At 38.1% G+C, this 12,718-nt stretch overlaps 1 protein-coding gene across 2 annotated transcripts; it reads left to right on the plus strand.

Annotated features, from left to right (window-relative positions):
- Window positions 1-312: 312 nt before the first annotated feature.
- rtcb (RNA 2',3'-cyclic phosphate and 5'-OH ligase) lies at window positions 313-12,710 on the plus strand. Of its 2 annotated transcripts, none has more exons than XM_066667244.1 (12): window positions 313-472; window positions 2,812-2,890; window positions 2,982-3,049; window positions 5,024-5,123; window positions 5,284-5,440; window positions 5,887-6,043; window positions 6,211-6,370; window positions 7,248-7,423; window positions 8,029-8,217; window positions 9,278-9,388; window positions 10,462-10,581; window positions 12,312-12,710. In XM_066667244.1, exons 1-12 carry the CDS (start codon window positions 380-382, stop codon window positions 12,417-12,419), a joined length of 1,518 nt encoding a protein of 505 aa, XP_066523341.1. In that variant the 5' UTR covers window positions 313-379; the 3' UTR covers window positions 12,420-12,710. The 2 variants fall into 2 exon arrangements, with proteins under 2 accessions (XP_066523341.1, XP_066523342.1); XM_066667245.1 differs by lacking the exon at window positions 12,312-12,710 and adding an exon at window positions 10,675-12,250.
- Window positions 12,711-12,718: the final 8 nt, after the last annotated feature.

A 12,718-nucleotide genomic window follows, 5' to 3' on the forward strand; every position in this document is an offset into this window, starting at 1 on the left:
GGTGTGTGTGAAGTGTGGCTGAGTGTCACACTGCTCTGTGCTCAGTGTAGAAGAGCGGGTTGGTAATGGTGTTTTTCCCATTAATCACACTGCAGTCTTTAAACAGTCTCAGGGCTCTCTCTCCCTTTCTGATCTCTATTTTTTTCACAGTCTAACTGAGGAGCTATTAAACATCTCTCTCTCTCTCTCTCTCTCTCTCTCTCTCTCTCTCTCTCTCTCTCTCTCTCTCTCTCTCTCTCTCTCTCTCTCTCTCTCTCTCATGAACCAGTAGAGGGCGATGATGTTAACATAGTTCTCTTTGTCTCGATTAAAAAGAGAAGAAGAAGTGAGAGACGAGCTGATTCAACGAATAAATTGGTCTAACTCGATATATATCACAATGAGTCGTTCTTACAACGACGAGTTACAATTTCTGGATAAGCTCAATAAAAACTGCTGGAGAATTAGAAAGGGCTTTGTCCCGAACATGCAGGTAAGACAGACATTTTCTTTACTGAACAGAGAAGAGAAGCGTGGAGGTGTGGATGATGTGGATTTATGGAGAAACAGCTGAGAGTTTAAATTCTGTTTCGCCAGAGTCTGATTGTGGACCCTGAGCCCACAGTGTTTAATATCCGCTCTACTAAATGGTTAGTAAGCATAAATAGTGTGCGTGTGTGACGTATCATGTTGGAACCAAAACCTGTAAAGCTCGCTTTTTTAAATGGAACGCCGTTGGCCTCTAAACGTGTTGGATTCTCCGTGTTAACACCTAGCGTATAATTTCGTGTTAACATGTTTAGATATTTATGTGTTAATGCGTTTTAAACGTGTTAACACGTTAACTTTGTGTGGATCTTTTCGCTGAGGGGAATCATGATGTTTGTGAATTATGATGCTTTACTGCCACCTACTGGTGCATGGCGTTATTGCTGAAAAAACATAATTTACACAATAACTGGAACATTTCATTGTTTAATGTTCTGAACAATGTCTTTTATGAGATTTTTTTTATAAACATTATACATGTAAAAATATGTAGTGTATGTTGTTGAACGTTTAAAAGCGTATATATATATATATATATATATAAACCCCTCACTTCAAATGATGACCACCACAGAATTCACTGCTGGAAAAAAAGCCATTTTTAATTTAGATTTTTTGTTCAGTACCATTTTGAAGGAGATTTAACCTCAGGAGTTTAATGTGTATATATAGAAGTAGATATAGACGATTAAATAAAACAATAAAACATGAGTAGATTGATGTATCTTTAAACATATTATACATGTTTACAGAAAGAGGAGGATCTGGAAAGTTAATTTCACCATGGGTTTGTATTGACACTATGTTTTAGCAGTATGCTATTAAAAGAATTTACATAATTTATCAATGTGAATGAACTATGCCTCAGTGTGTGTCACACACAGTGTGAGTGAATAGTGGCTTGTTTGATATAAAATTAGGAAAAGCTTTAGAGATTTTTATTTAGTGATATAATAATATGCATGTTTACACATTTTAAGGTATTAAACACCAGAGTCTTTTATTGTAAAAAATAAACTTCCAGTTGCCATGGGGATCAGCTTACTAGTATTGTTGTCGTCACATTGCTCACGTAGGGCTCAACATAGCCATATGAACGCCTGGATCACTATGTTATGTATAATTCAGATGAAAGGTAGGGAATACATTCACAAATGATTTATGTTTCGTGTCAGCTACAGTGTGTGATGCAAGTCCTATAATGAATATGTAAGTCCGCCCAGATTTGAGGCCTCCCATTGGTGGAAACCTTAAGACGCATGTAAACTTTTTAATAACGTGTTTACGCACATGTGTTCACATGTTTAGAGCCCAACGGCGATCCGTAATTTTAAGGTGCAGTCTAGTGTCACAATGTTCACTGGAGCAGATATCACCACGTTATGACTTTGTAGACACATCTTATAATTATTAAATTTAGCAAATTTACAATGAATTGTGGGCACATTCTCTGGAGTGATTAGTGACAGAAACATTCAAACAAGTACAGGTTAAAATAACTATTTTAAATTATTCATTAATTACAATAAGAATCTTATTGGTGTAAGAGTCTAAAAGTCAGTCTCATTACATTATAATTTGTCCAGTCAATGTCATAGGATGAATTGCTTATTTGTCTTATGCTCTAATTGTTTGTTAATGTTATTGTTAATCTATATGAAATTTAATTATCTAATATGATTTTGTGTAATTTATCTGTGATGTGTTGATGCAAAATGAAATGTTGTGTCCTGAGGACATGGTGCTAACATTAGTTCTACCTAAAAGCAGCACTGCTGCAAAACAACCCCCTGTAGGAGGGACTAACTCCTTTCGCTGCAGCACTGAATGATGGACAGGTAATTCTGGCTGCTGATTGGCTAAATAAAGGTGACCACCAATGAAAATGTTCTCTGTTTGAGGATCTGCATCTCACTCTGGCTGAGAGAGATGCGTGTTTCCATCGCTATAACAGTATGACCTCAAAAATACAGAACAAAAGCATCCGGTATCGGTTCCAAATGGAACGCAGTATCCAAATACGGGATGACTCCATATGTTACGGGATGGTTGGCAAGACCATGGTCACGTGCATGTTCTGTCAAGAAAGCAATACAGACCGATAGCCAGCGGCATCAAACAGCAGCAGCTCCCCCAGGTCCTTGTGCTCCCCAGGTTTATTACATTGTTAATATGGATACAGAGAGAACTGTTGTTGAAAATGAAAGAACTGTGGGGGGGGGGGGGCTACAGTCCCCCTAAAACAGATCTAACGACATTCAAGCTGTGTGCTGAAATCCATAGGTGGAGGGTGCGTTCTATGTGAATGATGCTCTGGAGAAGTTGATTTTTGAGGAGCTGCGAAATGCATGTCGTGGAGGAGGTACCATCAGTTCATAAACATTTATCCATGCAAAGAAACCAATTACTGGTGTCAGGCAGCAGTGTGTTTCATTCATATTTTATGTTTGCAGGTTTTGGGGGATTTCTTCCTGCAATGAAACAAATTGGAAATGTGGCCGCCCTCCCAGGAATCGTACATGTGAGCATATTGTTTCTTTGAAGATACAAACCCCATTTCTGCAAATATTTATTTGTTTATTTGTTTGGTTAAAAATATATCAAGAATCTTTAATAATTTTTATGAACATTTATGTAAATACAGGGTGGGCCATTTATATGGATACACCTTAATAAACTGGGAATGTTTGTGATGGTAAAAGGGTCATGTGACACATCAAACTTATTGGGAATTTTACAAGAAAAACAATGGTGGTTTTAACATAACTTTTCTTTCTGACCACTTATAAAATGTGTTCAAAGTGCTGCCCGTTGTGTTGGATTGTCAATGCAACCCTCTTCTCCCACTCTTCACACACTGATAGCAACACCGCAGGAGAAATGCTACACAGGCTTCTAGTATCCATAGTTCTAGGTGCTGCACGTCTTGATGGTGTGGTGTGGTATATGGGGTACAAAGATAGTGGGGCCATTCTTTATCTGTGGAAACCTCAAGGCCACTGGATATGCGAAATTGCTACATGATGATGTGTTTTCCTCTTTGTGCACTGAAGCTGGAACGTTCCCTGAGTTTTTCCAGCGAGATGGTGCACCACCACATTATGGGTGTCAGGTCAGAGCATTCCTAGATGAACAGTCTCCTGGAAAGGGGAGTGGTCATCGTGGGCCAGTTGAATGGCCCCCAAGGTCTCCCGATCTGACCCCCTTATATCTTCACAGCATAGACAATTGCCTTCAGATGACCCCAAATATAAAAGTCTGAGATGTGCAGCACCTGAAACTATGGATACTGGAAGCCTGTGCTAGCATTTCTCCTGTGGTGTTGCTATCAGTGTGTGAAGAGTGGGAGAAGAGGGCTTCATTGACAATCAACACAATGGGCGGCACTTTGAACACATTTTATAAGTGGTCAGAAATAACTCATATAAGAATAAAGTTACGTTAAAACCAAGCACACCATTGTTTTTCTTGTGAAATTCCCAGTAAGTTTGATGTGTCACATGACTCTCTTCTCATTGGAAAAAACAAAAGTCCATAAGTTTCACCTTTTGTGCATCACGAAGAGAAGAAACATACAGCAGTGACCATAGACTGTTGATCAATTGAAGTCTTGTTTTGAGCAAGAATGGGCAATAATTCCACTTGCAGAACTCTTAAAAGTTGGTATTTTCAATTTCTTAATTATTAAAATGTGTAATTCAAAGGAAAGTTGATGTAACACGGTAGTAAGCATGCCTGCCCTAATTTGAGTGTGTTGCAGGCATGCAAGTTCTAAGTTTGTTTCAAATGTTTTGCTGTCAATGTTAAAGCAAGCAGTTATTCTGGAGATCAGAAATTTGCCAAATTTGGCCATAACCTAATCAATCCATTTGTCTCTCAAGAGGTTGTTAAAACTGGGGTATGGAGGTGTTTTTCTGTTTGTGGCATGAGCTGCCCTGCTGTAGCATTAATTTTCTCCATTAAAATTTATGTCCAAACTGGTCCAACAATTTTGAATATAAAGTTATTCCTAAAACATTTACTCAGCACATTGACAGATTCTAATTCAAAAATCATTAAAACCACACTGAGATACTGATACACTGAGTGTCATGCCTGCCACACTGCACATTTATTCTCCTTCCCAAAACAAGTACAAGCATTTTAACTTTTAAAAATTGTTTAATCAGTTAACACCTCCAATACATTTATAATCTTCAGTTTAAAAAAGGAAATATATGATTAATCACAACAATTTTGCAATTAATTAGTTTCAGATTGTATTTGACCATATTTTTAACAGCCATATTATATTTACAAACTACAAACAAATTTACAAAAAAGGTATTTTGTCAGTGAAATGTATGTGCAACAGAACTAACTAATCACAGATTTGTTTTATTGCGTTTTACAAAAAATGGGGTTTGTACCTTCATATATCACTTAAGACTGTGACTACAGAACGTACTTAACTGTATGGTATGAGTTTTTATTACATGTTTATTTAACTGTATAGAAATCAATAGGTCTACCTGATGTACATTCTGGATATGGTTTTGCAATCGGAAATATGGCTGCTTTTGACATGAGTGACACGACAGCAGTTGTCTCACCAGGTAAGTAGAACTCAGGTGAAGTCAGTAAAGGACCAATTTTCACAAACCTTCAGTGCATATTAATTATAATGAATTTTTCCATTATGTTTTTATTCCTGTAGTGTATGGACATATGATAGTAGATACTGAGAATTTTGGCTAACATGTTTTTCATTCGTAGGTGGCGTTGGTTTTGACATTAACTGTGGTGTGCGTCTGCTGAGGACAAACCTGGATGAGGGAGATGTGCAGCCTGTGAAGGAGCAACTGGCTCAGGCACTGTTTGATCATATTCCTGTAGGAGTGGGTTCCAAAGGAGTTATACCAATGAGTGCCAAGTAAATATCAGCAAAATAATAAATAATAAAGTTACCAGCCACTAACAGATAAATTAAGATGTGTTTAATGATTTCTAGACATTGTTTATTGCTCCGGATATGAGTTGCAGGGGTTGCATTGTGCAGCCTGGGCTTGCATAACAATTACAGACATATTATTAGCACATTCAGAGAACCTACTTATCTTCTGAATTTATATATAACATTGTTAAATCATTGATGTCACATGGTACTGCAACACAGATAATCATGCCATGTAATATATTTTATTACGTTTCCTGTCTGGTTCATGTCACGATCAATTAAAGTAAAGAAAAATCACTCTGAAAATCACATTTTAACAGTCGAATCATACAGGATTTCCTTGAAATGATTTAAATCCACTTTTAGATTCTAAAGTAAGGAAAATATTTTATTGTGAAGAGAAATGTTTTATGTTTATTTAGAGACTTGGAAGAGGCCCTAGAGATGGGTGTGGACTGGTCTCTGCGTGAGGGCTATGCATGGGCAGAAGATAAGGAGCACTGTGAGGAGTATGGGAGGATGCTACAGGCAGACCCAAATAAAGTCTCCTCCAAGGCCAAGAAAAGGGGACTGCCACAGGTACACACACACACACACATTCATTTTCTATTTTAATGCTTTTTATTTGTATAATTTCTTTTGTTTGTTTGTTTCTTGTAGGTCTGAGAAAGAGTAAATGATTTATTACGTGATCCTTTATTTGGGCTATAAGATTTGATTCTGTGAATCTGGCTGATTTGTTGCAGTTAGGAACACTGGGAGCAGGTAATCACTATGCTGAAATCCAGGTGGTAGATGAAATCTACAATGATTATGCAGCCAAGAAAATGGGCATTGATCATAAGGGCCAGGTGTGTGTGATGATCCACAGTGGAAGTCGTGGTCTTGGACATCAGGTGGCAACGGGTCAGTACTCTCCTTATCCACTAATGTCAGGGTTCTGTCACAGTACACAAAATGTCTTGACCTATTTCCAAAAATACTTGGGACACTGCAAAATGTAATAAAAAAATCATTTAACCGATATACTTAATTGAAAATTATATACATTTACAAAGTTACAGTGCAACATAGAACTGTGTTGCATGATCTCTTGTTTTAAAAGTACCCTGTAGATGTTTGGGAACTGAGGAGACCAATTGCTGTATTTTATTCATTCATTGTCTCTAAATGCTTATCCAGTTCAGGGTCAGTTCAGTGAATCACTGGGCGCAGGGCAGGGACACACCCTGGAGGGGGCGTCAGTCCTTCGCATGGCAACACACTCACATTTACGGACACTTTTGAGTTGCCAATCCACCTACTATTGTGTGTTTTTGGCCTGTGGGAGGAAACCGGAGCACCTGGAGGGGAGAACACACCAAACTCCTCACAGTCACACAGAGCGGGACTGGAACCCCCAACCCCATGTCCTTGGTGCTGTATGACTGTGACACTACCTGCTGAGCCATCGTGCTGGCTATCAATTGCTGTAGTTTTGAATTTGAAATGTTTCTCCATAGGTCAAGGGCTGCATATGTTTTCCGTGATGCACCCTCTAGTTTCAGATATCTCCTTCCAGGCATTCAGCGCAATAAGCATAATATAAAGTCTATTAATTTCAAAAATGTGTTTTACTCAGGATACATACCAGTGTATACAGTAAACTATATTAATAAATACAAATGTGTGAGTGGTATACACTTTTTTGTCAGTCCAGATTTAATATTAATATCTATTTATATGATGTTTATGTGATGTATGAGCAGGAATAATTTAAGTATGCATCTGTGGTTTTGTGCAGATGCTTTGGTTGCTATGGAAAAGGCGATGAAGAGAGATAACATTGTGGTAAATGATCGTCAGCTTGCCTGCGCTCGCATCACTTCCCCTGAGGGCCAGGATTATCTGAAGGGCATGGCTGCTGCAGGCAACTATGCATGGGTCAACCGCTCCTCTATGACCTTCCTCACACGCCAGGTCAACTCACGCACCCACTCTCCACTATATCCTCCAAAGACTACATACATGTATATAAGCTCCAGCCCGTGAGAATATCAGATTATGACCCCAGTATCAAGAACCTATGGGTGCCATTTTTACAGTCCAATCTTCTATTCCATCTTACTCTACTGCAGTCAGATGTGCTCTGGGGTTAAAATGTCGCTGTCCAATTAAAGACCTAAATGGTGAAAAAGATTTTGTTATACTAAGTAATTTTGGAGCATTTATATTGGTCCATTCATCATTAAATTTTTACACAATGTGAAGGACAGTTGCTGTGTTCAAACGACACAGTAAACTAAAATTCCACAAAATAGAGATACATGTTCTTAATTGGACAGCCGTGAAAGTAGGTAGGCACATTTTATATTTATTTATTTATTATTAAGTTTATTTTGTTCTATAGTCACTTTTGGGACATGCAGCACTGCATGCCAGAGTAGGCAAAAACCTGTTTAAGCTTCTGCACCTCATGCATACTGGCCAGCTGTTTTGCACATCAGTTAACCCGGCCAGAGTGAGTTGTAGATCTCTTGTGGTGTCTGTTGCTTATAACCTTGTTCATGCCATGTTTTTGTCAGGCCTTCTCTAAAGTATTCAGTACGACACCAGATGACCTGGACATGCATGTGATTTATGATGTGTCACATAACATCGCTAAGGTAGAGGAGCACATGGTGGATGGTAAACAGAAGACCCTGCTGGTCCACCGCAAAGGTTCCACAAGAGCTTTCCCCCCTCACCACCCCCTCATTGCAGTCGACTACCAGGTAAAATGGAATGGATGTAATTTGCATTTTTGCTGCGCTAGCCATAATAACTCCATTTAAAGTTTTTAATACAGTTTTAAAAGTCTATGTATGAGTATACTGTTATACCACTGAGCCTATCAAGAATGGTTGATAACTCTGTAATTTGATCAAGGAATTATTTGTAATAACACAAATCCTATCACTCGTCTTATTAGTCATTCTGACCAGATGCAATAATGCCTAAAATGACACACATGCAAATGTTTGAACAATGCTGGTCAATTGATAACAATTGTTAAACGAAAATTTACTTCTTACGGAACTTAAAAAGTCAATTCATCTAAATAGTGCACAGTTTCTAAAATCTATTTTAGTTTCAAATCGTTAGGAAAAACTATTTGAAAAAGTCTAAACCTTCCAGTTTTAATGTTATTTTAGCAAATGCAGGTACAGTCAGCCTTCTGTATCTATGGGATCCACATACGCAGATTCAGCCAACTACAGATTGAAATATAAATGTAAACTCAGCAAATTCCAAAAAGCATGCTGTGATCTAGGTTGATTTCATTTAATTTATTTATTAGCGCACTCTTCCCGCGACCCTAAATTGGATAAGCGCTTACAGAAAATGGATGGATGGATTAGCGCACTCTTTTCTTTGATAATAAAAATTGACTAAAATTGTTGTCTGTACATCTACAGACGTTTTTGTCATTAAAGTTATTTGAAGTATATTAGAGGATTTTTTTTTCTCCATCTGCATTTGTATCCATATTCTGGAACCATTCCTGGTACGTGCTGAAGAACAACTGTTATTGCAAGTAGTTGTACATTGCAATTTGTGTTCCCAATAGAAGCGATGTGGAATCTTTTACTAGAAATTATTGCAAAGCAAAATGTCATTTGACCAGAATTGACAAAACTTTTGCATAATAACATATATATTTAAGTAAAAACAGAAAGAACCACTGAATTCCTTGTAAGACAGCTATAATGTATAATAATTGCTTAATTGTTATTGTACTGAAGCCTAACTGTATAAGTCCAAATGTATAAAACTGCAAATTTTTGTCTTCAGCTGACTGGTCAACCTGTGCTCATTGGAGGCACAATGGGCACCTGCAGTTACGTGTTGACGGGCACTGAACAGGGCATGACGGAAACATTTGGTACCACCTGCCATGGTGCTGTGAGTAAAGTGCTTTGTTTTTTTTGTTAACAAAGTTTTCAGAAGTGAACATAAGGATGTTAACTTCACACTCCTCCAAGTCGTAGCATTCACTTATGGCACATTTCCACTTCATGGAACCTACTTGGCTCGGCTCTTTTGCATTTCCACTGGCAAAATCTGGTACTTGGTCCATGGAACCAGGAACTTTTTGAGTCCCTGCTTGCTCTGGCTTCCAGCTGTGTTGAGTAGGTACTAAATTGTGACATGTAAACCCTGCTGAGTGCTGATTGGCCATGGACAAAATGCAGAGCCGCTTGCTGCTTGTGAAATCTCTGAAGTTACAGCAGCTTTCATGTGTACTTTTCGTAACACTACTATCTCGTAACATTACCCCCAAGATATTTTGAATAGTGGTTTAAACACTCATTGGGCCGTTGGCCAATGGAAATCTCCAGCGAAAGTTGAACATGCAACAAGGAAATCTGATCTGTGAGAACCTCGGTGCAGAGCTGGGTTTCAATCAAAAAATAACAACACGCAAATACACATCAGGTAAACGGCGCTTAATTGCGTTGTGTTTTTCAAAGCCTTCGCTTCCCACTTGAGAAGTGGTTTTGCAACATAATTTTTGCAAGTTCGATGCAAACCAAGCCGAGTAAAGCCGAGCAAATCCCACGCAGAGGAAAAGCACCATGAGATGATGCAACGGCAGCCAGTCCACACCAGTATGATCAACACAGATCAGTTAATTGGTAGAAAGATGAGAGTGTAAGGCAGGGGACACATTCTGGACTGCCAGTCTATTGCAGGACATCACATTTACACAGTCACTAATAAACTGGACGATGGGAGGAAATGGGTGCACCCAGAGAAAACCGCTGTGGACATGGGGAGAACACACCAAATAGTCAGTGACCTGAGATGGTATTGAATCCAAGACCCAAAGACCCTGGTGCTTCCTGGAAACAACAGTACATTTGTGGACTGATTCTGATCAGATTTTCAGAACAGCTGGAGATGACTCACATTAACTAATGAAAGTGTATATTACAAAGTGTTGTAATATGTTTTTGTGTGTTTTTCATCTTAAGGGTCGAGCACTATCTCGAGCAAAATCCCGTAGAAATCTGGACTTCCAGGATGTTTTGGATAAACTGGCTGACATGGGCATTGCCATTAGAGTGGCTTCACCCAAATTAGTCATGGAAGAGGTGAGCATCAAAATACTAACATAAAATCATATACTGTCAAATGCAAAATTTGTCAGCTGCTAATAAATTCAGTTTGATCTTGTTTTGTTGTAGTAAACCTACACCTACAAAGAAAACACTTTGGACATTGGACAGTTACTGCTTATATAGTAAATTTAATAGTGCAGTGTAAAAGGCAAAATATTTTTTTGGTTCCCTATACAGATGTATATGTTATTTATTTACAACATGCCCTAAATGTTCAGATTTTTGTATATGACAGTACGTGTCTTATTCTACCATACATTTATCAGGAAAATTAGCAGGAAAGCTTCAGATAAAATGTGAAATTCTTAAAGGTTTATAGCTTATAATGAAATGTTTCAATTGTAACAGTAAGAGCTGTAAGAGCACGTTAAATACTAAGGAGCTGTTTACATATTTTGTAATATTTTATGAAATTAAAAAGGCTGCTTTGAAGAAATAAGGTGGAATAGAGATGACATTTTACAAATGAGGGAGGAGGAATGCTGCATATTTTTACCAAGCCTTAAACAGCAACCTAATGTACAACAGTAGTGCTGTAATTCTACTAAAGGAAAAATCTTTTTAAGGAAGCTGTGGTGTAGATCAGAATAAAATGCAAGTTTTTTTAAATACTTCATGATTTACTAGCATTTCAGATGATTTAGATGTAGTCCTCTATAAGACCACATGAAGCTGTCCAAAAAACAAGCATTCATCTCTGATCCTTCTTTTTTTGTGCAGCATTTGAGCAGAGCGGCTGTCCTGTTTATATTGCATGAATCTTATGATAGAGATGCACACTGTCAGAAAAACTGTCACTGGTGTCACTCAAGGGTATATATTTGTAGCTTTTTAACCAGGGAATATCATTGAATATCATAGTTTTATAATTTACATTTAAAATTGTTACCTCCAAGATGTTTTTGTTATTTGTTTTATTTTACATTTCTGTAATTAAATTGTACAAATATTCACCTCATACTGGAGAAGAGAATGTAATAGACCCTTAGGGAACACAACTGGACTATTAAAAAAAAGAATACACTGTTTTTAATGATTTTTTTAAATTAATTTTTTTTTTTTTTTAATAATATACCTCCACCGTCCTTTGTTCTTTCCCTCCGTGTGGGAAGAGGGCAGCATGGTGGCGCAGCAGGTAGGTGTCGCAGTTACACAGCTCCTGGAGGTTGTGGGTTCCATTCCCGCTCCGGGTGACTGTCTGTGAGGAGTTCTCATCTTGTTTCCTCCCACAGGCCAAAAACACAGGTTGGTAGGGGGATTGGTGACTCAAAAGTGTCCGTAGGTGTGAATGTGTGTGTTGCCCTGTGAAGAACTGGCACCCCCTCCAGGGTGTATTTTCCCCCCTTGCGCCCAATGATTCCAGGTAGGCTCTGGACCCACCGCGACCCTGAACTGGATAAGCGGTTACATATAATGAATGAATGAATGAATGAATGTGTGGGAAGAAGTGGTTCGAAATAACTTGGACATCTAAGCTCTGGACATCTACTTGCATTCATGTTTTAATGTTTTTGTGTTTTTCTGTAAATTTAAAAGAAGCATTTTTTTTATTCACATTCTTTTCTGGGAGTTACTTCAGGTCATGCAGTTCTTGCAGTCTAATACAGTGCTTTATATTTAATAAAGATGGTGGTTTCAAACAAAATGTATTTGCCTCTTTAGTATAAAAAAAACTAAGTTATTGTTTTTCTTGTGCCTCTTAGGCCCCAGAATCCTACAAAAACGTGACTGATGTAGTCGATGCGTGCCATGATGCCGGCATCAGCAAGAAGGCCATCAAACTGAGACCTATTGCTGTCATTAAGGGTTAAAAGCCTTATGACCATCACTACAGGGTTTAGAATACTCACACAAGCTGCCATGAGAAACTGCAGACACAGGGCCACATCAAGCCAAGCACTTAAGAGGATAAAGGATCCTGCCTCAGGGCCTCTGCATTCTCTTTATATTGAGAGTCTCTTCAATATGTGAGCATCGGATTGAAGAGAAAATACAAATGAGTGAATAAATTATTTCCCTTAAGTCTTTATTCTTGTAAAAGCTTTTTGTTGTGTTTAAAACAGATGCATTTTTTGTTTGGGGTTGAAATAAAAGCAGCAATATCCACTGA

The sequence above is a fragment of the Hoplias malabaricus genome, chromosome 4 (genome assembly GCF_029633855.1).
Source record: "Hoplias malabaricus isolate fHopMal1 chromosome 4, fHopMal1.hap1, whole genome shotgun sequence".
Classification (NCBI taxonomy): domain Eukaryota; kingdom Metazoa; phylum Chordata; class Actinopteri; order Characiformes; family Erythrinidae; genus Hoplias; species Hoplias malabaricus.

What these genes read in the sequence shown, in the direction of transcription:
- rtcb (XM_066667244.1), top strand. Translation starts at nt 380, where the DNA reads ATGAGTCGTTCTTACAACGACGAGTTACAATTTCTGGATAAGCTCAAT. An exon ending in GCTTTGTCCCGAACATGCAG is followed by an intron (nt 473 to 2,811) that starts GTAAGACAGACA and finishes TGAAATCCATAG; the next exon opens with GTGGAGGGTGCGTTCTATGT. An exon ending in TGGACATCAGGTGGCAACGG is followed by an intron (nt 6,371 to 7,247) that starts GTCAGTACTCTC and finishes GGTTTTGTGCAG; the next exon opens with ATGCTTTGGTTGCTATGGAA.